This window comes from Elephas maximus, chromosome 22, assembly GCF_024166365.1.
Source record: "Elephas maximus indicus isolate mEleMax1 chromosome 22, mEleMax1 primary haplotype, whole genome shotgun sequence".
NCBI lineage: Eukaryota > Metazoa > Chordata > Mammalia > Proboscidea > Elephantidae > Elephas > Elephas maximus.
Window position 1 is genome coordinate 44,822,341 of NC_064840.1, and position 24,215 is coordinate 44,846,555.

The window sequence follows — 24,215 nt, forward strand, 5'->3', positions numbered from 1 at the left end:
ACGAGCAGTCAATCTGGGGTGATTATCTCAAGCTAAATCTTGTGTTGGTAACAAGCTTAATGGGAGTAAAATTTCAGAAGATGCCTTTGGGAGGGGGTTGCCTGATGCTCCTTACGGCCATTGACCCTAGAATGAATACTTGCACATGAGTTGCCTGAGGAGATTTGTGGAAGAGAAGATTCAGCTGCTGGAGAAGATCATTGACCAGTGCTTTGCCCAGATAGAGCAGCCTCTGCAGGAAGGGGTCAGAAATGCCAGGACTTCCTACCGACGGATCCTCAGCGGATGCCTGGTGGTGAGTGACACTTTCCAGGGAACACCTGTGATATTTGCTGACGTCTGAAACTGGGTGGTGGTGGTGGTGTTAATGGCCAACCAGTTACATCCTTTAGCATTTGTAACTCCCATAAGAGTGGTAATTTGGTACATTCGTTTCTTCACGTAATAAGAAAAACTTCATACAAGACATTGGTCCTCAGAGACAGTGTCCCATTGGTGAAGGGCAAGTGCTCTGATTTGAATTTTCTTTTCCCCATTAACCAACTGAGTGACCTCTTTGTGCTTCAGGTTCCTCATCAGTAAAACGAGGACCATCGTACCCATATCATAGGGTTGTTGTGAAGGTTAACTGAAATAATGTTTGCAAACATAGCCTCATGCTTGACCAAGACATAGAATGTTTAATAAAAGTCAATTGCTATTATTATTAGGTTTGAGGGTGATTACAAAGACGACCCAAATACAGTCCCTACTGAGAGGAGATGAGATAGCATGTAGAAATCTGTAATAAAAGGTTGGATGTGGTAATGACCATAAGAGAGCCAAAAAGTACTCCAAATGTTCAGAGACCATTCTGATGGGGGCTGCGGTAGGTTGGAATCCTTTGCCTGGCAAATCACAGAATCTCTAATGCATGCCAGGCTAAACCGCAACAGGACTGAGGTCCAGAGGAAGAGTATGCCTGGGAGATCAGCTTACTCCAATGGCTCTGGCCCTCCTTCTCTGCAACCCCTTGCTTTCCTCTATGTAGGGGCTTCACTTTCAGGCTGCTTCCCTCATGATGGTAAAACGGCTGTAGCTGTTGGATTCACATCTGTGCATTACAAGCTCTAGGGCAGGGGTTTCTCAACCTCAGCACCATTGACATTTTGAATTGGATAATTCTTTTATTATGAGCTGCTGTCCTGTGCATTGTAGGATGTTTATCAGCATCTCTGGTCTCTACCCACTAGATGCCAGTAGTGCACCATCGCCTTCACCCCACAGTCATAACAAAATTGTTCCCGGTTGAGAACCACTGGTATAGAGGAAGAGAGGGATGGTTATTTCTGGAAGCTTTCTCATAATAGTGAATAAACCCACAGCAAACCATCTTGGTGTTTCTTTGCCTCTATTTGGGTCACATGCTTATTCCTAAGTCAATCCCTGAAACTAAGAGAATAAAAAAAATGCTTAGGTGGGTCGCTATGAATTGGAATGGACTCAATGGCAATGGGTTTTGTTTTGTTTTTTGGTGTTAGATGCTCTACTCCATGGTCAGAAATAGAGTTAACTTTCTACAGACAGAAGGACGAGGTGTGGTACAGGTGTGAATTACCAGGAGAAAGGGGAATGAGTGCTGGTAAAGCATACTAGAGAATAATCAAATAAACCTGGAGAGGGTGATATTTGAGCCCAGCCCTGAAAGATCAGTGATATTTCTATAGGCAAAAGAATGAGGGGCAGAGGGAAGCATTCCAGGTGAAAAAGTATGAAACACATTTGGGAGCCAGCAAGTAGATCAGTCTGTCTAACTGTAGCTTAAAGAACACATAGCAAGGTTCTGGAGGTGTTAGGCTGGAAACGGTGAGCTTGTTGGACACCTGAGAGCAGGTCAAAGAGTTTGAACTTAGTGAAGGTTCAAGCAATGACTGGCTTCATCAGAGGTATGCATTGGGAAGATTAATGTGCTCCTGAAGTGGGAAAAGATAGGCCAGTTAGGGCCTGAACAAAGGTCATGGCAGATGGAATAGAAAGGACAAAGTGGCATGGAGAGGAAATATGAAGAAACTCTCAATCAGAATTGTCAGTAGTTCAGATATGGGGATGTGGGAGACCAAGGAGATAAAGAACGCTGGGAACATTTGCATCTGAAAGAAAGGAGACCTCATGAATTAAATAATAATAATAAGGAAATAAGGCAATGAGAGTGAGTGCAGTGCAATGGATTGCTTTTGTGTGGCCTTTCTTGCCATGGTTTTGTAACTCCCACCGAAGTGATTGGATGAAACTATGCAAATAAGGTAATTGTGGCCCACCAAAGGGATTAGTCAGTTTTGCTATCCCACTAGGCTTAAAAGAGCCAATTCCAGAGCAGAGGAGGATCTCACCACCACCAAGGAAGAAGAGCCAAGAGTGGAATGTGTCCTTTGGACCTGGGATCCCTGTGTTGAGAAGCTCCTGGTACCAGGAGACTGAGAAAGAGAGAGCTGTAACACTGAAGACAGCAAGAAGCAGTGGCAGAGAGACAATGACAGGAGAGACCAGCAGGAGACAGCACAGTGGGCTTCCCGACCCATGGAGTGAGAAAACTGAGTGCCTTTGGGCCAAGGCTTACTGGTGGATGGGGCCCCTGGGGTTACTCATTAGCAGAGCTAAAACAGCTTTGTAACACTTGCCCAAGCAGGGCATGGGTGAGGGACCAGAGAGAGGTGTGCCTATAGGCACAGCTGAAAAGAGGCTGTCCTGATGAAAGAACAGTATCCTGAGTGTACCTGAACCTAAATGGTAACCTGTTAATTCCCTAATAAGCCACATATTTGTGAGTATTGTCCATGAGCTTTGTGTGGCCAATGCAATGAATTACTGAACCCAGCAGAGAAGTAGAGAGTGCCATGGGAGGGATGGTTGGTGTCAGAACTGGTAAGGATGGTGAAGAGAGGTGGCATGTCTGACCTCTGCCTCATGGAAATCAGCCTTGGGCTGTTAACCTTGATTCCCCTTCTCCTTGTGAAGTTAGAGGAGGTCAGACATCGCCCCTACGCCATTATTACAGTGTAGAGCTAATCTGTGGGGGGAGAAGCAATATGTTCACTATTGGAGGTTATGCATTTAATTTTTAATACAGGTAGATTATCTAATAAAATGATGGAAATGAGGAACACAAGCCCTAGAGAGAGGTGGAGCTGGAAATCTAGATTTGATAGTCACCTGCATAGAACTGATAGATCTATAGGAGTGAATGGTCTTGAAGAGTAGAGAGATGGATGATGATATAAAATAACCTCATAAAAAGGCTACATTTTGGGAGCAGAAGAATAAAGAGAATTCTAGGAAAGGGTCAGAGAAGGATTAGTCTAAGAGGTAGTAGAAGAAGAAAATAGTATAATATCATGAAAACCAAGGAGGAAAGTGTGTTAAAGAGGAGGTTATCAGATGCTCCAAGAAGTCAAAGAAAATTAAGATGAGGAAAGGCCAATGGATTTGGCCACTGAGGTTATTCACTGGTGACTGTGGTAGCCCCTAAGATAACTTCCAGTGACCTCACCTCCTGGTATCTATGACTGTGTGGCGTCTCCTTCTGTAATAAATCAGATTTTGTCTCTGTGGCCAATAGAGTGCTACAGAGGTGACGGTGTCTGACTTCTGAGGCTAAGTTGTAAGGCTCAAACTTTGGTCCGTTGGATCACTTGCTGAGGGGAAGTCAGCCTCAGTGTGCTGAAGTCAAGCAGCTCTGTGAAGAACCTGTGAGGAAAGGAGCTAGTCTCCCACTAGTAATTTACCAACTGGCCAGCCATGCAGTGAGCTGTCTTGGAAGCAGATCCTCCTGCTCTATTCAGATGACTGTAGCCCCATCTGACACCTGACTGAACCTCAAAAGAAACCCTGAGCCACAACTGGCCAGCCAAGTCATACCCAAATTCCTGACCCACTGAAACTGAGATATAATAAATATTTACTGTTGTTTTAAGCCACTAAGCTTGGGGCAACTTGTTTCGTAGCAATAGATAACTAAGTGACCCTGGAGAGAACTATTTCCGTTCAATGGTAGAAGAACCTAGATCATAAGAATGAGTGGTACCAAGAAGGTGAAGGCACAAAGTGGGGATCATTCCTTTGAGACATTTTCTTGTGAAAGGAAGGAGCAGTATCAGCTATCTTCAGGCCTTCACTAGGACTTCATCCATTAATTGTGCCCTCTCTCATCAGCCCTTTAATGGCTTCTTTCTCTATGACTACAAACATGCCCAGGGTGTTCCTATCTTACAATGACTTTCCTTTGTGATCAGAAATTTAGGCAAACATTTATATATTAATATCATATTGCTACTTAACATAGCAAAATAACCTGTCTAATAATAAGAGGATGGTTAAATTAATTATCATACACCCATTTGGAAACCCTGGTGGCGTAGTGGTTAAGTGCTATGGCTGCTAACCAAAGGGTTGGCAGTTCAAATCTGGCAGATGACCCTTGGAAACTCTATGGTGCAGTTCTACTCTGTCCTATAGGGTCGCTATGAGTCGGAATTGACTTGATGGCACTGGGTTTGGTGTTCTGTTGGTTCATATGATACTATGTTATGTGTTTATTAAAATTATCTTCGAAAGTATTTACAATAAAGTGGGGGAAATGCTTATGTTGTAATTTTAAGTAAAAGAGCAGAATATGAAATTACGTATATGGTATGACCCCAATTGTATCATGCAATGAAATTATACACTTAAAACACATGTCCTTAAAACATATATCTTTGATTAATGAGCACAAAGCTCTCTACTCAAATTTTGGTCAGTGAAAATGTATTTTTATTTGCCTTACTAAGGATCACTATCTGACTAAAATTTATTAATGTCTCATATCTCTAAATGGGAGCCCTGGTAGCACGGCAGTTAAGAGCTTGCCTGCTAACCAAAAGGTCAGCAGTTTGAATCTACCAGCCCCTCCTTTGAAACCCTGTGGGACAGTTCTACTCTGTCCTACAGTGTTGCTATGAGTTGGAATTGACCTGATGGCGATGCATTTGGTTTGGTTTTATAGCTCTAGAGGTGCCCCGGTGGCACAAATGGCTAAGTACTTGCTGCTAACCAAAAGGTTGGCAGTTTGAACCCACCCAGCAGCTCCATGGGAGAAAAGAACTGGCGATCTGCTTCCATAAAGATTACAACCAAGAAAACTATGAGGCAGTTCCACTCTGTCACATGGAGTTGCTATGATTTGAAATCGGCTTGATGGCACCTAACAACAACAACAACATAGCTCTAAAAAAAAAACTTTTTTTTTTTTTTTTTTTGCTTTATAATATTTTTTTTCTTCAGATTTGTGAATTTATTTCTCTTGGAAAAATCTTACAAAGATACAAAAGTCAAATAGTATTTCACTACATATTTAACAAAAGTAGTATGAAATTTGGACTACCCTTGGAAAATCCAAGGCATATACTCATGGTAGGGTCATAGCACATTTTCATTCATTCATTCAATAATTGCTCACTCAACAAATATTTATTGAGCACTATATATTGCCATTGCCAGATGTTGAGGACATAAACATGGGAAGAGCATTGTTGCTGATCCTGGTGGGCTGATGGTCTAGTATTGTAGCCTGATGAGTAAACAGGCAAATACAAAATTGTGTGAGAAAGGTTGTGACAAAAGTGAGCACAGAGTGCTTTGGAAGTCCAAGGCATGGGCATTCAGGTAACTTGGAGGAGTGACTGCTGTCCTCCCTGTCTCGCTTAATAATATGTTTAAAGATCCTACTGTTTTTACCCTTTCCTGTGATACTTAATAATGGCCTTTGGTTAATAGCAATATAATTCTGATCTGTGACATTCTAATTAATGCCTATTAACTCTATTAACTTATTGTTTAAATATCTAGAGAAGTAAAGGAAACCAAGGTTTTCACCAGACTCTGAAAGCTGTTTGCCTGAAAAATGGCATCTATGCCTCCAGGACTCTCGCAAGAATAGATCTGAATGAAGCCATCACTCAACCTATTTATGAGCAGATTGACCCTGTTTTTGGAGGCATTTTTAGGTAAAGCACACTTTCATCTGGCTTCTTCGCAAGCAAATATTTGCAGAAAGTTGGGCCAGAGTCACATCTTTGAGAATTTGTATTTGGATCTGGAAGTGTAAAGAGTAGCTTGCAATGTGAGGAGGAAAGCTTCATCTCTGGCCAAACACAAAAGCCTTCTTGGTTTGGTTTACTTAGAAATTTCCCACACTGACCTAGAGTGCAGATTGAGATGTTGCTTCAGACTAATATTATGCTTCCCATTATTTTTCAAATATACATGCATCAGGGAGTGAATTTTCCTATGGGTCTGAGCGCAGGACAGGGTATTTTGTTTGGAGAGAGTAGAGTTAAGCAAACATGTCCTTTAGAACTTTCCCTGAATGTGAAAGAAAAAGTGGCTCAATGATGACTCTGTGCATGTCTTTGACACCTTGCATGCTCACAAAGATGGCATGGGGTGCGGGTAGAGCTGTCCCTTCTTGGTGCCCCCTCTTCCTTTACCTCCAATTCCTTTTTCCATCAACAGAAACAAATTCTCCTAATTCAAACGTGGAAGCCCATCCCCAGCCCCCAGCCTCCCTTCTCCTTCACCACTGGCATTTCACACAGCTGGCCACCTGCTGCTTTTTGAATTTTCTCCTCCTTTTGCTTCTGTCTTTCTCACTGCACCCTTTCCCACTCTTACCTTCTGGATAGCTTCTTTAAACACATTTTGGATCATGCCATTCCACCTATACCCATCCCAACACCCCTGTTTACAAGTCTGTAGGATAAATTCCAAATTCCTCAGAATAGCATTCAAGACATTCTACCTGCTTCCAACCTGCCTTTTCCAGCCTTTCCTGCACTATTATATTGCCTGGTGTAAGTGTCATAGTAGTTAAGTGCTATGGCTGCTAACCAAAGTGTTGGCAGTTCGAATCTGCTAGGCGCTCCTTGGAAACTCTGTGGGGCAGTTCTACTCTGGCCTCTAGGGTCGCTATGAGTCGGAATTGACTTGATGGCACTGGGTTTGATTTTTTGGTTTTAAGCCTCTGCTTTAGCCAGCCTGATGGGTAGGCAAGAAAAATTGTGATGTACCAGGCACTGTACCAGACATTTTGCGTGCATTATTTTATCTGATCTTCCTAGTAATCCTAGGCAGTGGCTTCTGGCTTTTTTTTTTTTTTTTTAAAACATATTAAAACAGTGTTTCTGTTGTCACCTAGCTTGTAAGTAAAGTGCTGAGATTTAAAGCCTCCGGCCTCTCCTCTACAATTCCTCCTTCTTACTCCTGGGATATTCTGAAACTTCACTTACTCTGTTGTCTCCATGGGGAAATAACTCTTTGTTTTCACTTCCCGAAATCTTACCTGCTTTTAAAGTATAATTCAAGTCCCATCCCTTCAAGTGGAAACATCCTGACAGTGGAAAGACTATGAGTTTTGAGGTTTAACAGACCAGTTCTCAAAGCCTGGCTTGCCATGCACTGGCTGTGTGACCTTGGACACATCTGCAATCTTTTCTGAACCTTAGTTTTCTGATCTATAAAATGGGATCAACGTACTGACCTCATAGACTTTTATGCCAAGGGCCTAGCCACAGTCACAGTTACTGGCATATTATAAGAATTTGATAACTGTTAGATCACTCCCCCTTTTTTTTTTGCTTAAAAATAGATAAAAAGAATACCATCTAGTTTCATGTTTGTTTTAGCCCCACAATAGTCATTGTTGTCTCTTAACAGTTTATTTTTTTCTGTAGTGCTGGGAAGGCCACTGGTTCAGCTCTGATGCCTCACATAGATGATTTTAAGCACTCTCTGCAGGAGAAGATGACAGAAATTGGGATTAGAAATGGCTGGAAATATGATAGCTGCAAAAAAAAATTCCTGATTCAGGAGGTATGTTTCTTATAAATGGAAGAGGGCAACATGGTGGGGTAGTAGCTTTTTTTTCTCCCAGAAGGATTTTATAGTATTTCTCTTCTTGCTTATTCCCCTTGAGTGTCCAGGATCTGAAACGACCTCATAGAAGGAGCTGTCAAATAAAAAACAATGGGGCAGAGGAGAGAGAAGCAGACCTAAGGTTGCTACAGAGGTGTCGGACACCTACATAACTTTGTTCCACGATGAAATAACTGATAGTAAATGCCGAGATTATAAAGTAGGCTCAGTTCCCAAGAAACTCTTTCAAGAATCTTTGTTGTTGTTGTTGTGTGCCATTGAATGAGGTCCAACTCCTAGCGACCCCATTTGACAGAGTAGAACTGCCCTATAGGGTTTTCTAGGCTGAAATCTTTTTTCCCGTGGAGCTACTTTTGGGTTCAAACAACTGACCTTCAGGTTAGCAGCCAAGTGCTTAAATTTGAAACAACTTGTAACACTTTCACTAACCTATCTATCATTTTGCCAGTGTTAGGAAGTATTATCTAAAGCAGTGAAGCTTACAGAAGAAAAGCACCGCTTTGCAGGTCGCTCTTTAGTTTTGAGTGCTTACAACTCTTGTCTGTGACTCACAGCATTCATACGGCACACTAGAGTAATTGCTTGTTCCCCACCACCCAGGAGGTCCTGTTTCCAGGACACTCACGTTAAAGGCTGCCTTGACATGCTCAAGTTCAACTCAGCAAATGTTTATTGAGTTGTGTGTAGGTGCCAGGCACTGTGGGTACCACTTTGAGATATAAAGATGCTTAAGACAAACTTTCTGCCTATGAGAAGCTTGCAGCCTAGTTGTGGAGACAATGTGTGAACAACCAGCCATAATATAAGACAGGAGGAAATGGTTGCCACATGTAGGAACACCTAACCTGCTTATGTTGAAAGAATTGTCACAAGTAACCTTTTGTTAACATGGGTTCTCAGATAAGCGCCATCCTGGGAAGCCTGGAGGGACACATCCTCAGAAAGAAGAGAAGGATCTATGAGTCTCTCAGCACCTCAGTTCAGAATGACCTGAAGTCCTGTTATGAAGGTGTGGGTTCATGGGGAAAATATATCCCCTTCTCCTGAGTTGTTCTGTCAATTGCTTTTAGCATCCTTTTCTGAAACTTCCCCTCAAAGTATTTGTCCTCCTGCGTCCTAAGTCTCCCTGTGACAGTCTCGTTCTATAAATAGAAACCAGATAATTGCAAGGGTATGGGGAGAGGTAATTAATGAACCGCTTTTTATCTGCTTGTTTTCCAGTTCTTTCTGTCTAAACTTATCTAGATACCTTGCTTCTTCTCTCCATGCTGCATCTCAGTCAATTAAACTATAAAATCCATTTTCTTTCTCATTCTTTTTTCTTTAAGTATTCGTAAACTCACTTCCCAGCTTCTTCTCATTTTGATAGCCCACCATGGGAGGCAAGGAGTTTATAAGCTTCCGCTTGATTCAGTCATTAGATTTTCTGAATGATAGTTATTATCTATATATTATTTTTTTGCATCATTTTATTAGTAAAACTATTTCCACTACTGTGGAAATGAATATATACATATATATAAATATATATTTTCCCCCCTAATGCTCAAGATTTCTAAGGAAGTCTTCGCTATAATATGACTATGGCTGTCATTTTTGCCAGAGGCAGCTCAGATCACTGGCAAAAAAGCCTGTGAGAGAATGAAAGATGTCATCAGAAGAGGTGTGGACCGGCAGGTGGCAGAGGGCATCTTTGAAAGAGCTCAAGAAAGGATGCAGCACCAATTTCAGCAACTGAAGGTACTCTGCACTCACAGTCTGAATTCCACTCCCAGGGAGTCTGCTGGGGAGTAGAGGAAGCGGGTTCAGAAGGCAGAAGAAACAGTAGTCATTTGGGCCCCAACAGAGATGGACGACTTCTGCAAAGCGGGCCCCTAAGTGCCACTGATGCCAGGAGAGGAGGCTGGCTAGTCTGGCCTTCTGTTTTCACTGCCACTGCGTGCTGGTGTTGGGCTCTCTTCTGGGGCTGTGACTTCAGAAAATGCAGCCCCTCCACTTCTCACCTGTGCCCTTCCTCCTTAATAAGTCATAAATATAACTGCAGAGTTTAATATCTAGTACTTGTGTACCTGTTGGGGTCCTAAGCTTTTTATGTATATTAGCTCATTTAACCCTCCGGCAGCTCTGTGAGATAGGTGTTATTATTGTTCTCATTTTCAGGTAAGAAAACTAAGATGCAGGGAGTGGATCAACAAATCACATAGCTGTTTACAGAGCTAGGATTTGGGACCAAGTAACCTGGCTGCGAGGAGCCCCGGTGGTTAAATGCTCAACTGCTAACAGAAAGGTTGGCAGTTCAAACTCACCAGCTGCCCCACGGGAGAAAGATGTGGCAGTCTGCTTCCCTAAAGATTACAGCCTTGGAAACCCTATGGGACAGTTCTACTCTGTTCTGTGGAGTTGCTATGACTTGGAATTGACTTGATGGCAACAAGATTGTTTTTGTTTTTTTTTTGAGCCTGGCTGCAAAGTTTCCTACAACAGCATCATCTCAAGACTTTTTTTTTAATTGAGGGAAATGACTTGTATACACAAAATGTCAATAAATAAATAAATGTCAATAAACTGTTATAGGTCAGTCAGTTATGGGTACCCAGCATAGATTTAGGGTTTGCTTTTTTATACTTCAGAAGACAGTTTCCTTATACCAAAGGCTTCTGTCAAGTTTAGTTGGACCGTCTTGCCTCTTAGGACAGGATCTCTTGGGTTGCCACCTCTCACCCTATGTACCAAGTCACTGTTAGCTCTTTACCTGGCCATGTGAGCCCTTTACCTGACCAAATTCTTCTGCCCCAACCCTGTCTCAGCTGGCCCTCTTTCCCAACCACTGAGGAACCTGACTTGTTACTATTTTGGTCCACTTCTGCACCAACCTTCTTCTTATTATTTTGATGTTCTCATTTTTAAATATTTTATTGTGTTTTAGATGAAAGTTTATAGTGCAAATTAGTTTCTTATTCATAAATTTATACACAAATTGTTTTGGGACATTGGTTGCTATCCCCACAATGTGTCAGCACTCTCCCCCTTTTCCATCACACCCCGAGTTCCCATGTCTGTTCGTCCAGGTTCCCTGTCCCTTCCTGCTTTCTCGTCTTTGCTTTTGGGGAACTGTTGCCCATATGGACTCCTATACTTGATTGAACTAAGAAGCACGTTCCTCAAGTGTGTTATTGTTTGTTTTATAGGCCTGTCTAATCTTTGGCTAAAAGGTAGACTTCAGGAATGGCTTTAGTTCTGAATTAGCAGGGTGTCTGGGGGCCATAGCCTTGGGGGTCTCTCTAAGAGGTCTGTGTCAGACCAGTAGGTCTGGTCTCTTTCTGTAAATTTGAATTTTATTCTACATTTTTCTTCTGCTCTGTCCGAGACCCTCTATTGTAATCCCTGTCAGAGAGGTCATTGATGGTAGCTGGGCACCATCTAATTCTTCTGGGCTCAGGCTGGGGGAGGCTGTGGCTCATGTGGTCCGATAATCCTTCAGACTATTATTTTTGTGTGTGTGTGTTTTTGTTTTCTTCATTCTCCTGTGCTCAGAACCTGATGGGCCCTGTAGATGTATTTTAGATGGCTGCTCACAAGCTTTTAAGACACCAGATACTACTCACAAAATTAGGATGTAGAACATTTTCTTTACGAACTATGTTATGTCAAAGGACCTAGATGTCCTCTGAGACTATGGTCCCCAGCCCTCAGGCCCAGTAACTAGGTCCCTCCCCTCCAAACTAGGTTTGGATGTGTCTAGGAAGCTTCTGTGGCTTTGCCTTGGTCAAGGTATGCTGACTTCCACTATACTGTGTATTGTCTTTCCCTTCACTAAACTTAACACTTGTCTACTATCTAGTTAGTGATTTTCACTCCCCACCCCTTCCCTCCCTTCCCTCGTAACTATCAAAGATTGTTTCTTTCTGTGTGTAAACCTTTTCTTGGGTTTTTTAAATAGTGGTCTCATACGATATTTGTCCTTTTGTGATTGACTTATTTCACTCAACATAATGCCATCCAGATTCATCCATGCTGTGAGATGTTTCCCAGATTCCTCATTGTTCTTTATTGTTGCTTGGTATTCCATTGTGTGTATGTACTGAAGTTTGTTTATCCATTCATCTGTTGATGGGCACTTTGGTTGTTTCTATCTTTTTGCTACTGTGAATAATGTTGCAATGAACATGGTGTGCATATGTCTATTCATGTCACAGCTCTTCTTTCTCTAGGATGTATTTGTAGGAGTGGAATTGCTGGATTGTATGGCATTTCTATTTCTAGGTTTTTAAAGAGGCACCATATCATTTTCCATAGTGGTTGTACCAATTTGCATTCCCCGTAGAAGTGCATAAGAGTTCCAATATCCCCACAACCTCTCCAAAAAAAAATTTTTTTAAATTAGTGACAGCAATTTCAGGGCGAGATGTTGTCTCACTGTAGTTTTGATTTGCATTTCTCTAAAAGCCCTGATGGTACAGTGGTTAAGAGCTTGGCTGCAAACCAAAGGTTGGCAGTTCTAATCCACCAGCCACTCCTTGGAAGCCCTATGAGGCAGTTCAACTCTGTCCTTAGGGTGGCTATGAGTCAGAATCGACTCAACAGCAATGGGTTTGTTTTTTTGGAATGGCTAATGATCACGAGCATTTCCTCATGTGCCTGTTAGCCACCTGAATATTCTTTCATGAAGTATCTGTTCATATCCTTTGCCCATTTTTAATTGGGTTGTCTTTTTGTTATTGAGGTGTTGAAGTATTCTATAGATTTTAGAGATTAGGCTCTTGTTGGATATGTCATAGCCAAAATTTTTTCCCAGTCTGAATGCTCGCTTTCTACTCTCATGGTGAAGCCTTTTGAGGACCATAAGTGTTTAATTTTTAGGAGCTATCTAGTTTATCTTCTATGTTTGTGCATTGTTAGTTATGGTTTGTATTATATTTATGCCATGTACTAAGGCCTCTAGTATTGTCCATATTTTTTCTTTCATGATCTTTATTGTTCTAGGTTTTATATTTAGGTCTTTGATGGAATTTGAGTTAAATTTTGTATATGATGTGAGTTACGGGTCCACTTTCTTTTCTTTTTTTCTTTTTACAAACAGACATCCTGTTGTGCCAGCACCATTTGTTAAAAAAACTGTCTCCATTTAATGGCCTTTGGCTCTTTGTCAAAGTTCAGCTAACTGTAGGTGGATAGATTTACATCTAGGTTCTCAATTCTGTTCCATTGGTCTAGGTGTCTGTTGTTGCGCATTTACCAGGCTGTTTTGACTACTGGCTGTATAGTAGGTTCTGAGAGGAGGTAGCGTGAGGCAACGTACTTTGTTCTTTTTTTTCACTAATGCTATGCTTGTGCAGGGCCTCTTTCTTTTCCATATAAAGTTGGTTAATTAGCTTTTCCACCTTGGTAAGGAAATCTGTTGGTATCTGGATGGAGATTGCATTGTATGTGTAGATTGCTTTGGTTAGAATTGACATTTTCACGATAATATTGAGTCTACCTATCCATGAGCATGGTATGTTTTTCCATTTATGTAGGTTTCTTAGTTTCTTTCAGTAGTGTTTTGTAGTTTTATTTACATAGGTCTTTTATGTCCCTGGTTAGATTTATTCCTAAGTGTTTTATTTTTTTAAGGGCTATTACAACTGGTATTCCTTTCCTGATTTCCTTTATTGTAGTTCTTTTTATCGATGTTTAGGAATCCAACTGATTTTTGTATGTTCGTCTTGTATCCTGCTACTCTGCTGAATCTTCCTATTAGTTCCAGTAGTTTTCTTGTGGAGTCTTTTGGATTCTCTATGTATAGTATCATATTATCTGCAAACATGTATAGTTTTACTTCTTCATTACCAATTTGGTTGCCCTTTATTTCTTTTTCTTGCCTTATTGCTCTAGCTAGGACTTCCAGCACAATGTTAAATAGGAGTGGTGATAGAGGGCATCCTTGTCTTGTTCCTGTTCTCAGAGGAATGCTTTCAGCCTCTCTCCATTGAGAATGATGTTGACTGTTGGTTTTGTATAGATGCCCTTTATTATGTTGAGGAATTTCCCTTCTACACCTATTGAGAGTTTTTATCAGGAATAGGTGTTGGACTTTGTTGACTACATTTTCTGTGTTGGTTCAGATGATCACGTGATTCTTTTCTTTGTTCTGTTTATGTGGTGGATTACATTGATTGATTTTCTAATGTTGAACCATCCTTGCATACCTGGTATGAATCTCATTTTGTCGTGGTGTATTATTTGTTTTTTATATGATGTTGAATTCTATTGGCTAGAATTTTGTTGAAAATTTTTGCATCTATATTCCTGAGAGATACTGGCCTGTAATTTTCTTTTTTCGTGGCATCTTCGCCTGGCTTTTGTATCGGGGTTATGCTGGCTTCACAGAATAAATTCAGGAGTATTCCTTCCTTTTCTATACTCTGAAATAGTTTGAGTAGTACTGGTGTGAACTCTGTTCTGAATGTTTGGTAGAATTCTCCAGTGAAGCCACCCGGGCCAGCGGTTTTTTTGTTGGGAGTTTTTTTTTTTTTTTTTTTAACCTCTTTAATCCTTTCCTTGTTATGGGTCTGTGCAGATTTTCCATGTCAGTTTGTGTTAGTTTAGGTAGGTAGTATGTTTCTAGAAATTTGACTATTTCCTTTAGGTTTTTCTCAAGCTGCTCTCAAGATTCTTTCTTTGTCTTTGGTTTTGGCAAGTGTGATTATGATATGTCTTAGTGACTTTCCTTTGAGGTCTATCCTATATGGAGTTCCTTGGGCTTCTTTGATGGTTAGCTTTTTGTCTTTCATGATATTTGGAAAGTTTCTACTAGCAAATCTTCAACAATCTTCTCTGTGTTTTGCATATTCTCTGCATGTTCTGGAACTCCAATTGCACACAATTTTTGCTCTTGATTGTGTATCACATAATTCTTAGATTTTCTTCATTCCTCTTTATTCTTTTCTCTGATTTTTCCTCAAATAAAGTGGCATCCATGGGTTTGTTTTCAACTTCTCTGGTTCTGTCTTCCATTATTTAAAATTTGCTCCTAAAACTTTCTATCGAGTTGTCCGTCTCTGAGACTTTGCTATCTTTTGGGTTTCTAGTTACTGTTTTTGTATAATTTCTAATGGTTATTTATTTTGACGCTTTCTTCTTGTATTATTTTCCTGAATCCTTTTATTGCTTTGTGTTTTTCTTGATTTGGTTGTTTTTGTCTGTGTTTGCCGTGTTCTCTTTCTTAATCTTTTAGAGAGCCATAAATGTTAGTCTTTTTAATTCCAAATCAGGCATTTCCACTGCCTTTTCTTCTATCAGAAGGTCATCTGATCATTTATTTTGGTCACTTTCTGGAGCCATCTTGTCCTGCTTTTTTATATGTTTTGATATTGTCTTTTGTCTCTGAGACATTAAGGTATATTATGGTCTTTATTTATTGATTTATGTTCATTTGTATTGTCTTGCTTTTTTGTTTTGTTTTGATATGTTAGAGTGGGTGGGCCAGGTGTGCTTTGCTGCTTGCTTGTCTGTGGAAACAATAGCTCTCACTACCTTGTCTGGGTGGGCAGGGCAACAGCAGGCAGGGTAAGCATGCTTCACTGTAACTGTACACTGGTTTGGCAAGGTGACTGAGGGTGGACTGGGCAGGCTCTGTCTGACTCCTGATGTTGTCCAGTGTTGCGGGAGTGTTCACAGCCCCTCACCAGATAGGCAGGGGTGTTGGACAGGGAGTGATACAGACTCACTTCCCACTGTTCAGCAGCTGATCGAGTGGTGGGAGAGGAAGGGTGGTGTGGACCTGGTACAGTGGTGGAGCTAAGCAGCGGGGCTGCATGCTGGGGATTCTGTAACCACAGTGGCATGGAGGTGGCCTGCAGGAAGGAGGGGTGGCATATGGAGCTAGGTGGGGAGGTGGAAGAAAAGAAAAGAAAAGAGAATGAAAAAAAATAAGGTAGTTGGGTGGGGGGGCATACCTAGGGCCAGCAGGAATGGCGGTAGGTGGTGTATGAGGCTAGGTGGGAGGTAGAAAGAAAAGAAAGAAAGGACAAGAAAAAGAATAAAATAAATGGTGGCACAGCATGGCCAGGCAGGAAGAGGAGGAGGTGGCGGAAGGGCTAGGTGGGAGGAGAAAGAAAAGGAAGAAAGAGAGAAAATAAATGAATAATAATGATAATAATAAACCTGACTGTGTGGCAGGGGCCATTGAGTTGTGGTGGGGTAGACCCGAGGGCTGGTGGGAAGGCAGGGGTGGTGGCTTATTGGGCTAGGTGGTCAAAGGAAAAAAAAAAAAAAAGAAAAGAAAAAGAGGAAAAAAAATGAATGGTTGCAGGGTGGGAGCTGACAAGTGAGGGCGGGGTGGAAGTGGAGCACAGGCAGGCCAGTGGCTCTCTAGCTGCAGTGGTGCAGCACGGTCTGGTGGCAGGGGGCATATGGGGCTAGGAGGTGGGAGAAAGAAAAGGAAGAAAGGGCAAAGAAAAAGAAAGAAAAAATAATAAAATTTAAAAAATTAAATGTATAATTAAAAAAACTGGTGATGTGATAGGGGCTGGCGAATGTGTGTAGGGCAGGCCTGAGACCTGATTAGAAGGGAGGGAAGGTGATATACAGGGGCTATGTGGGAGGGAGAAAGAAAAGAAAGAAGAGGGAAAAAACCACAAAAATAAATATGGTGGCATGGCAGGAGTCTTCAGGTGGGGGCAGTGTAGACCTGGTGCAGCAGCTGGCTTGTGGCTCTCTAGTTGAGCGGTGTGGCATGGCCTGTTGGAAAGGGGTGGAGGTAGTGTATGGGGCAGAAGGGTGAGGGTTGGGAAAGCATGTTTACCGGGTGCTCTGTCTCCTGTTGGGAGCTCCGTGAAGTTGCCTTCCCATACTCCCTGTCCAGGGTTGTTGCTGGATGTGTTCCAAGATGGCTATGTTGTGCTGTGTTGGTTGGCAAGGACCTTTACTCCGTATCTCTCCTCATTCTCTGTTTTCTGTCAGTTTCTTCTTCCATTTGGTATTCAATCTAGTTTTTTATCCCTTCATTTGATGCTTAGGTTTTCCAGGATTGATACTCATATCTGTTTTACTTAGTTTTTCAGGTCTTTGCAGCAGAGGGTTTGCATGCTGTGTCTGTCTATGGTGCCATGTTGGCTCTGCCTTTACCAATCTTCTTGAAACATTTCCAACCTGCCTCTGTCTAATCCCCTTCTCTGATCTTACCACAGCAGTTTTTTAGAAAACACCTTTCTCTACAATACGAAGCATGCAATTTCCCTTGTAGTAGTCTAAGAGGTATTTCATTTACCAGGAGCAGTTTAGTTTCAGTTATTAAACATATTATCACAATCTACAAATACATGCAGAAAATGGGCTGAACTCTACTGCAGTCAATCCCATTGTAGTATATAAAAATTGGGTCTTATGGTGCCCAAGAAAACAATTCCATCAAAAAACGATTAATACATTGACTACACGCAAATGTACCTTAAATCATAGAAATGTAGGAAGTTAAAAGTGAGCAGACCATAACGAATTCCTAGTCCCATTCCCTGATCATACAGACAAGGAAGCTGAAGCCCACAGATGTTAGTAGTTCAAAGATCATAGCTTGAGCTGAGACTGGAACTTAGGGTCCTCATCTGGTGGGATAAAGAAGAAGCAGAAGATTTGATGCCAGGAGATCCAGGTTCAAAACGGGCTTTGCCAGGCTAGAGGAAGGAGTCACATATTTTTGAAAGGGAGGCAAGAGATGTTTAGAAGAAGGAAAGGGTTTTAGTTGATAAAAGGGCTGAGGTTATCAAGAAGACCTTTCTCAGGCAGTTGGAAAGAAGAATCAGGTATGCCAAATATGGTGTATTGCACAAAGTTCAGTAAAACTTTATCCAATAACTAGATTCAGAATTGGATAGTGACTAGTTCTTTTCTTGGTTTTTCCCATTCTGCTCTTGTTGTTCTCTTCCTATGCCTCAATGAATCCCCATTAGTTTCTTATTCAGTTGGTCAGCACCATGAGTCTTGATAGGCAGGAAAGGAGGTGCTGAGGCAGGTCAGACTCCACAGAAATGTTGCTCTGATGACTCTTGGGCCATTCAGTATACTCTAAAGTGGCCCACCCTTGGACCTGACTTTGAATTTGCCAACCCCAGCCTGTACCCTTTACTGCCAGAAGTTTGGGTGGAGCCCCTTGTATACAATTCATTTTTCTTGGGCTGTGATGTCCTAACAGAATGAATGTCCTTTGTCATCTAGAATGGAATCACAGAGAAGGTGAAGGGCAGTATATCCACCATGCTGACCCTTGCTTCATCCCAGGGGGTTGGTCTCTACAAGGAGCTTGCAGGTAAATATGTTAAACCTTTGCATAAAGAGTGATCATGCACATGTACCTAGCTATGACTGCTCCTTACTGAATTTTTAAAAATTAAGAAGAATTTCCAGGGCAAATAACAGACATAATGATGAGAGTTATGACTGCACCACCCTTTGCTGAGCACCCAACTGAGACTAAGCATTGTACTAGGGCCTTCGTGTGCAACATTTTACTGGGGTCTCACAATAGCCCTCAGTGATGGCTGTCGTTGTTACATTTTGCAGATGCAGAAGTAGAGGCTCAGATTAAGTCATGTGCCCAAGATCTCATAAATTCTTGTTATTGTGGGGTGCCATCGAGTCATTTTGGATGCATAGAGACCCCATGTGACAGAGTAGAAGTGCCCCACAGGGTTTCCTAGGCTGTAATCTTTCTGGGAGCATATCACCAGGTCTTCCTCCCCCAGAGCCACTGGATGGGTTCAAACTCCTAACCTTTTGCTTAGCAGCCTGAGCTCTTAACCACTTTGCCACCAGGGCTCCAATCTCATAACTAAATTGTGCCAAATTCAAATCCATTGTCTTCCCACAACTCTGCCGTGCTGTCTCCATAAAGCCTTCCTTTTAAGTCAATACTTCCTCATGAAAAGCCTCATTTTTCTGGTGGTGATTTCTGGTGCAAAGTTTGTCCTTAATCTACCAGGAGCCTGAGAATGCAACATCAGCTGCATGGAGCCTGATGCAGGCAACCACCTCCCTTTCCTGACATGCACTGGGGCCATGTGCACGGAGCCTGCTGAGTGGGCCATTACCCTGCATCCTCTGCAGAAACACAGGCTGGCAAGTACAGCCCAGCAGACTTTTCTGTCTCGGAGACCTTGCTTATTAGATTTGGTGCCAGGACTTGCATGTGTCACTGGTGAGAGTGTACTGTAAATGGGTGCAAAAAACATTTGGGAAATTTCTAGCAAAATAAAAAATGCACATATCTTTTGGCCCAGCAATTGTACTTCTAGCAATTTATCCTATAGATATCCTCATACATGGACAGAATGGCATATGTACAAGTTATTCAGGGCATCATTGCTTATAATATTAAAAACTGGAACAACTCAAATATCTATCAATAGAGCACTGATTCAATTAAGTTAAGTATACCCAAGGTTCCTGGGTGATGCAAACAGTTTGCACTTGGCTTGTAACCAAGAGGTTGGTGGTTCAAACCCATCCAGTGGCACACTGTGGAAGAAATTGGGCTGGCAATCTGCTTCCATAAAGATTACAACCAAGAAAATCCTATGTAGTGTTCTACTCTATAATAAATGGGGTCTTTCCAAAGTCACAAACCAACAACACAACAAAAACAAAATCAACAACAGAGCTAGGTTTGCTCATTAAAAAAAAAAAAAAAAATTAGATAACCCACTAGAAAGCATTGTGCAACTATGAAAAAGAATAAGGCAGATTTAAATGGAGTTCCTGGGGGATGCAAATGGTTCATGTGTTCTGCTACTAACTGAAAGGTTGGAGGTTCAAATCCACCCAGAGTTGCTTCAGAAGAAAGACCTGGTGATCCACTTCCAAAAATTCAGTCATTGAAAACTCTGTGGAGCACAGTTCTACTCTTACACACATGGGCTGCCGTAAGTCAGAATCCACTTGGTAACTAGTTTTATATGTGGTGATATGAAACAATCTCTAAAATATATTGTAAAATGAAAAATTCATGTAATATGTTGCCATCTGTGAGGGGAAAAAAAGAAATACATGTGTATATGTTTGTATATGCATAAAAATCTCTGGGATACACAAAAAATGGTAACACTGGTCTCTGCAGAAGGGAACTGGAAGAACGGGATGATGACAGGTGAGGGCAGGAGACTTACTTTGCACTCTAAATTTTTGTGCCTTTTAAATTTTGAGCTATATCCACAGTTACTACTAAAAAAACAAGAAAAAAAAAAAAACTTCTTGCCATCGAATCAATTCCAACTCATAGCGACCCTATAGGACAGAGTAGAACTGCCCTATAGGGTTTCCAAGGAGTGGCTGGTGGATTCGAACTGCCAGCCTTTCGGTTAACAGCCAAGCTTTTAACCACTACATCACAGTTACTGCTAGGAAGAGAGAGAGAAACAGAGAGAAAAGATCTGATGCCAGTGCTGAGCACATCAGGGTGAAAGTGGTCAGGGCTGTGTACAAAGTAAAAGCCACAATTGTCATTAAACATCTGTTCTGCACTTATCTACCTCACTGGAAATAATAATTATCCCCAATCTCTGAGTGGTTAGATGGACCTCTACCTTGTTCTTAACGGTCTCCAAGGAAGGAGATAAATACCCTTGCACTATAATTTATTGGACTCTCAGAACCTTTTTGTCAGGTGTTCACAGGAACCTAAGTTTTAAGATAGATTGTAGATATCCAAATGGGTCTTCATTATAGAACTCCCACTCACCAAAGATCTTCCAAGTGTCTAGGTCTCACAGACAGAAAATGTTCCCCTAAATTGGATGTAAATTGCTCCTGTCATAATTTAAGCCTATTTCCTTTTCTTCACATCAATAACAAATGTATACTATGTAGAGGGCACTGTGCCAGGTGCCTAAACAAACAAACAAAAAAAACCCATAGCTGTCAAGTCAATTCTGACTCATAGTGACCCTATAGGAGTAGGCAGAATAGAACTGTTCCACAGAGTTTCCAACGAGCACTTGGTGGATTCAAACTGCTGACCTTCTGGTTAGCAGCTGAACTTTAAACCTCTGTGTCACCAGGGTTTCTACCAGGTGCCTATGACTCTAAAAAGTGCTCTCAATGGGCTTGTAACCTGGTTGGCAAGACAATATGTATAAGAATGTAAATAACAATACTGAGCAGTATGCATTCAATAAGTAATTAAACACAATAAGTAATTAAACACAATCACCTCCTAGGTGATCATAACAAACTATGGATAACACTGCGAAGAATGGGAATTCCAGAACACTTAATTGTGCTCATGAGGAACCTTTACATAGATCAAGAGGCAGTTGTTCAGACAGAACAAAGGGATACTGATTGGTTTAAAGTCAGGAAAGGTGTGAGTCAGGGTTGTATTCTTTCACCATACCTATTTAATCTGTATGCTGAACAAATAATATGAGAAGCTGGACTATATGAAGAAGAACGGGGCATCAGGATTGGAGGAAGACTCATTCACAACCTGCGTTATGCAGATGACACAACCTTGCTTGCTGAAAGCGAAGAGGACTTGAAGCCCTTACTAATGAAGCTCAAAGACCACAGCCTTCAGTATGGATTACACCCCAACATAAAGAAAACAAAAATCCTCACAACTGGACCAATGAGCAACATCATGATAAACGGAGAAAAGATTGAAGTTGTCAAGAATTTCATTTTACTTGGATCCACAATCAACAGCCATGGAAGCAGCAGTCAACAAATCAAAAGACGCGTTGCATTGGGCAAATCTGTGGCAAAGGACCTCTTCAACGTGTTGAAGAGCAAAGATGTCACCCTGAAGACTAAGGTGCGCCTGACCCAAGCCATGGTATTTTCAATTGCGTCATATGCATGTGAAAGCTGGACAATGAATAAGGAAGACCGAAGAAGAGTTGATGCCTTTGAACTGTGGTGTTGGCGGAGAATATTGAATATACCATGGACTGCCAAAAGAAAGAACAAATCTGTCTTAGAAGAAGTACAACCAGAATGCTCCTTAGAGGCGAGGATGGCAAGACTGCATCTTACATATTTTGGACGTGTTGTCAGGAGGGATCAGTCCCTGGAGAAGGACATCATGCTTGGCAGAGTACAGGGTCAGTGGAAAAGAGGAAGACCCTCAATGAGGTGGATTGACACAGTGGCTGCAACAATGAGCTGAAGCATAACAACGATTGTAAGGATGGCGCAGGACCGGGCAGTGTTTCATTCTGTTGTGCATAGGTTCGCTATGAGTCGGAACCGACTCGACGGCACCTAACAACAACAACAACACCTCCTAGGTGCCAGGCAGTGTTCTGGGTGCTGAGGATACAGCAGTGACCGATACAGACAAAAAAATCCCTGCCTTCTATGAGTCGGTATCGACTCAATGGCAATGGGTTCATGGAGCTTATAGCCCAGTTGGCAGAGGGGGAAGCAGGCAATAGCAAAACAATCAATAAAATACGTGGCATGCCAAATGGTGATAAATGCTGTGGAGAAAAATAAACCAGGGAAAGGGGAGAGAGCATGCTGGGAGCAGGAGACAGGGTGGTCGGGGACGGTCTTACTGAAAACGTGACTTTTAAGCAAAGACCTAAGGGAGACGACCCACACAGGCGCCAAACAGTTATTCTAGCCATTCATAGAACATAGTGGTTATTCAGGGCTAGAGCACTGGGAAAGCTTCACGTAAGTGTCGTCCTACCCTTGAAGGATAGGATTTAAGAGGCAGAATGGAGAGAGGCCTTCCAGACATGGTAGCAAGACAAATAGATTTAGGTTCTAACTCTCCTCCTGGTTATGAGTCCCATGGCAGGCCAGGCTCGGGGTGGGCTAGTCTGAGTCACAGTCTGTGGGGGTAGAACCAATGGGGTCTGAAAGGCATTTGGGAGCAACACTGGGACCAAGAACAGGCAGATCAACCTCAAAGCCAGTCTGAAGTATCTCTTCAAAGAGGACGTAATTAAATTGCAGATCACAGGATGCAAGCCAGAGATGCCAAAACAGAATGAGTTCATTTAGAAGGGGGGTTGTTGGGAGGAGAGGGATTGGATACAGGAGAGAGATGCCTGGAGAAGATTCGTGGGGAGGTATTGATGTGTGGTATGCTCCATATCATTTTTTTTTTTTTTTTTATGCTCCATATCTCCTTCCACTGAGCTCTTACAAGGCTTTAGTAAAGATCCACAGTGATGTCCCAATTTTTTTTTTTTTTAATGTTTCTTTTGAGAGTGACGTGGTGCTAAGAAGGCAAGTGCAACAATGCCTGGTTTGATTCAGATTATTTCTAAATTAAGAGGATTGGAGTACCTGATCTCTAAGCACTATTCGAGATCTCACATCCTGGGACAAGTGACCCAGGTCATAACAGAATTATTGGGGGATTTGTTTTCTGGGACATTTCTGAAAAGAATGCTAATGACTGATGCATACTGTCTGCTCTTCTGCAGATGTCAAGAGTGAATACAAGGAGATGGAAAAGCTATACAGAAGCCTGAGAGAGGTTGCTGAGAATGCAGTGCTGAGGAGAGGCATGCAAGAGTTCCTCTTGAGAATGTCACCCAGCAAAGTTGCCCCCCCGCCCCGAACACAGCTTTAATCGTTGGGGCTCAGCCCCGAGACTATGAGAAATAATCCCATAGCCAAACAATCAGAATTACTTCTGTTTTTCAAATCTAATGAAGAACCTTCCCCAACTGTTTGTTACATATAGCATACAACCCAATATATTGTTGCTTCTCACATACTGATTTCTGGGCAAAGTAATTTCATTCTTATTCTATAGTAAAAAGAGTCATTTTGAATCCCTAATGGAGTTCTGAAGTTTAAGGGCTCCAATTCTTTTTCCTGTTTTAATGCTGATGAGACTGTTGGATAAGGAGGCAACATTGTACCATGGAAACAACAGGAGTTTGGGAACCAAGCAGACATGAGACCTGGCTTTACCACTTTTGAGATGTGTTATCTTAGACCAGTGGTTCTCAAACATTTTGTTCACAGGACTCTACACTCTTAAAAATTATTGAGTGCCCTGAAGAGCTTTCGTTTATGTGAGTCATATCTATTGATAGTTACTGTCTTCAAAACTAAAACTGAGAAAAGCTTAAAATAGTTATTCACTAATTCATTTAAAAGTAACAGTAGAAAACCCATTACATGCTACAGAGTTTATGAAAAAAAAAGCATATTTTTAAAAAAAGTATTTGGTGAGAAGAATGACATTATTTTTGTAAATATTTTTATTCTTTCGCTTAATAGAAGACAGCTGAATTCTCATATCTGCTTCTGCATTCAATCTGTTGCCA

General features: G+C 41.6%; 1 protein-coding gene across 2 annotated transcripts in view; it reads left to right on the top strand.

Annotated features, from left to right (window-relative positions):
* NUGGC (nuclear GTPase, germinal center associated) overlaps nt 1–24,006 on the top strand; it is a 74,342-nt gene extending 50,336 nt beyond the window's left edge. For both annotated transcript variants that reach the window (XM_049865682.1, XM_049865683.1), the window contains 7 exons: nt 131–295; nt 5,863–6,020; nt 7,746–7,884; nt 8,848–8,956; nt 9,551–9,687; nt 18,142–18,232; nt 23,361–24,006. In XM_049865682.1, coding sequence (XP_049721639.1) covers nt 131–295; nt 5,863–6,020; nt 7,746–7,884; nt 8,848–8,956; nt 9,551–9,687; nt 18,142–18,232; nt 23,361–23,509 — 948 coding nt within the window. In that variant the 3' untranslated portion in view covers nt 23,510–24,006. The remainder of the gene's footprint in view (nt 1–130; nt 296–5,862; nt 6,021–7,745; nt 7,885–8,847; nt 8,957–9,550; nt 9,688–18,141; nt 18,233–23,360) is intronic.
* Nucleotides 24,007–24,215: the final 209 nt, after the last annotated feature.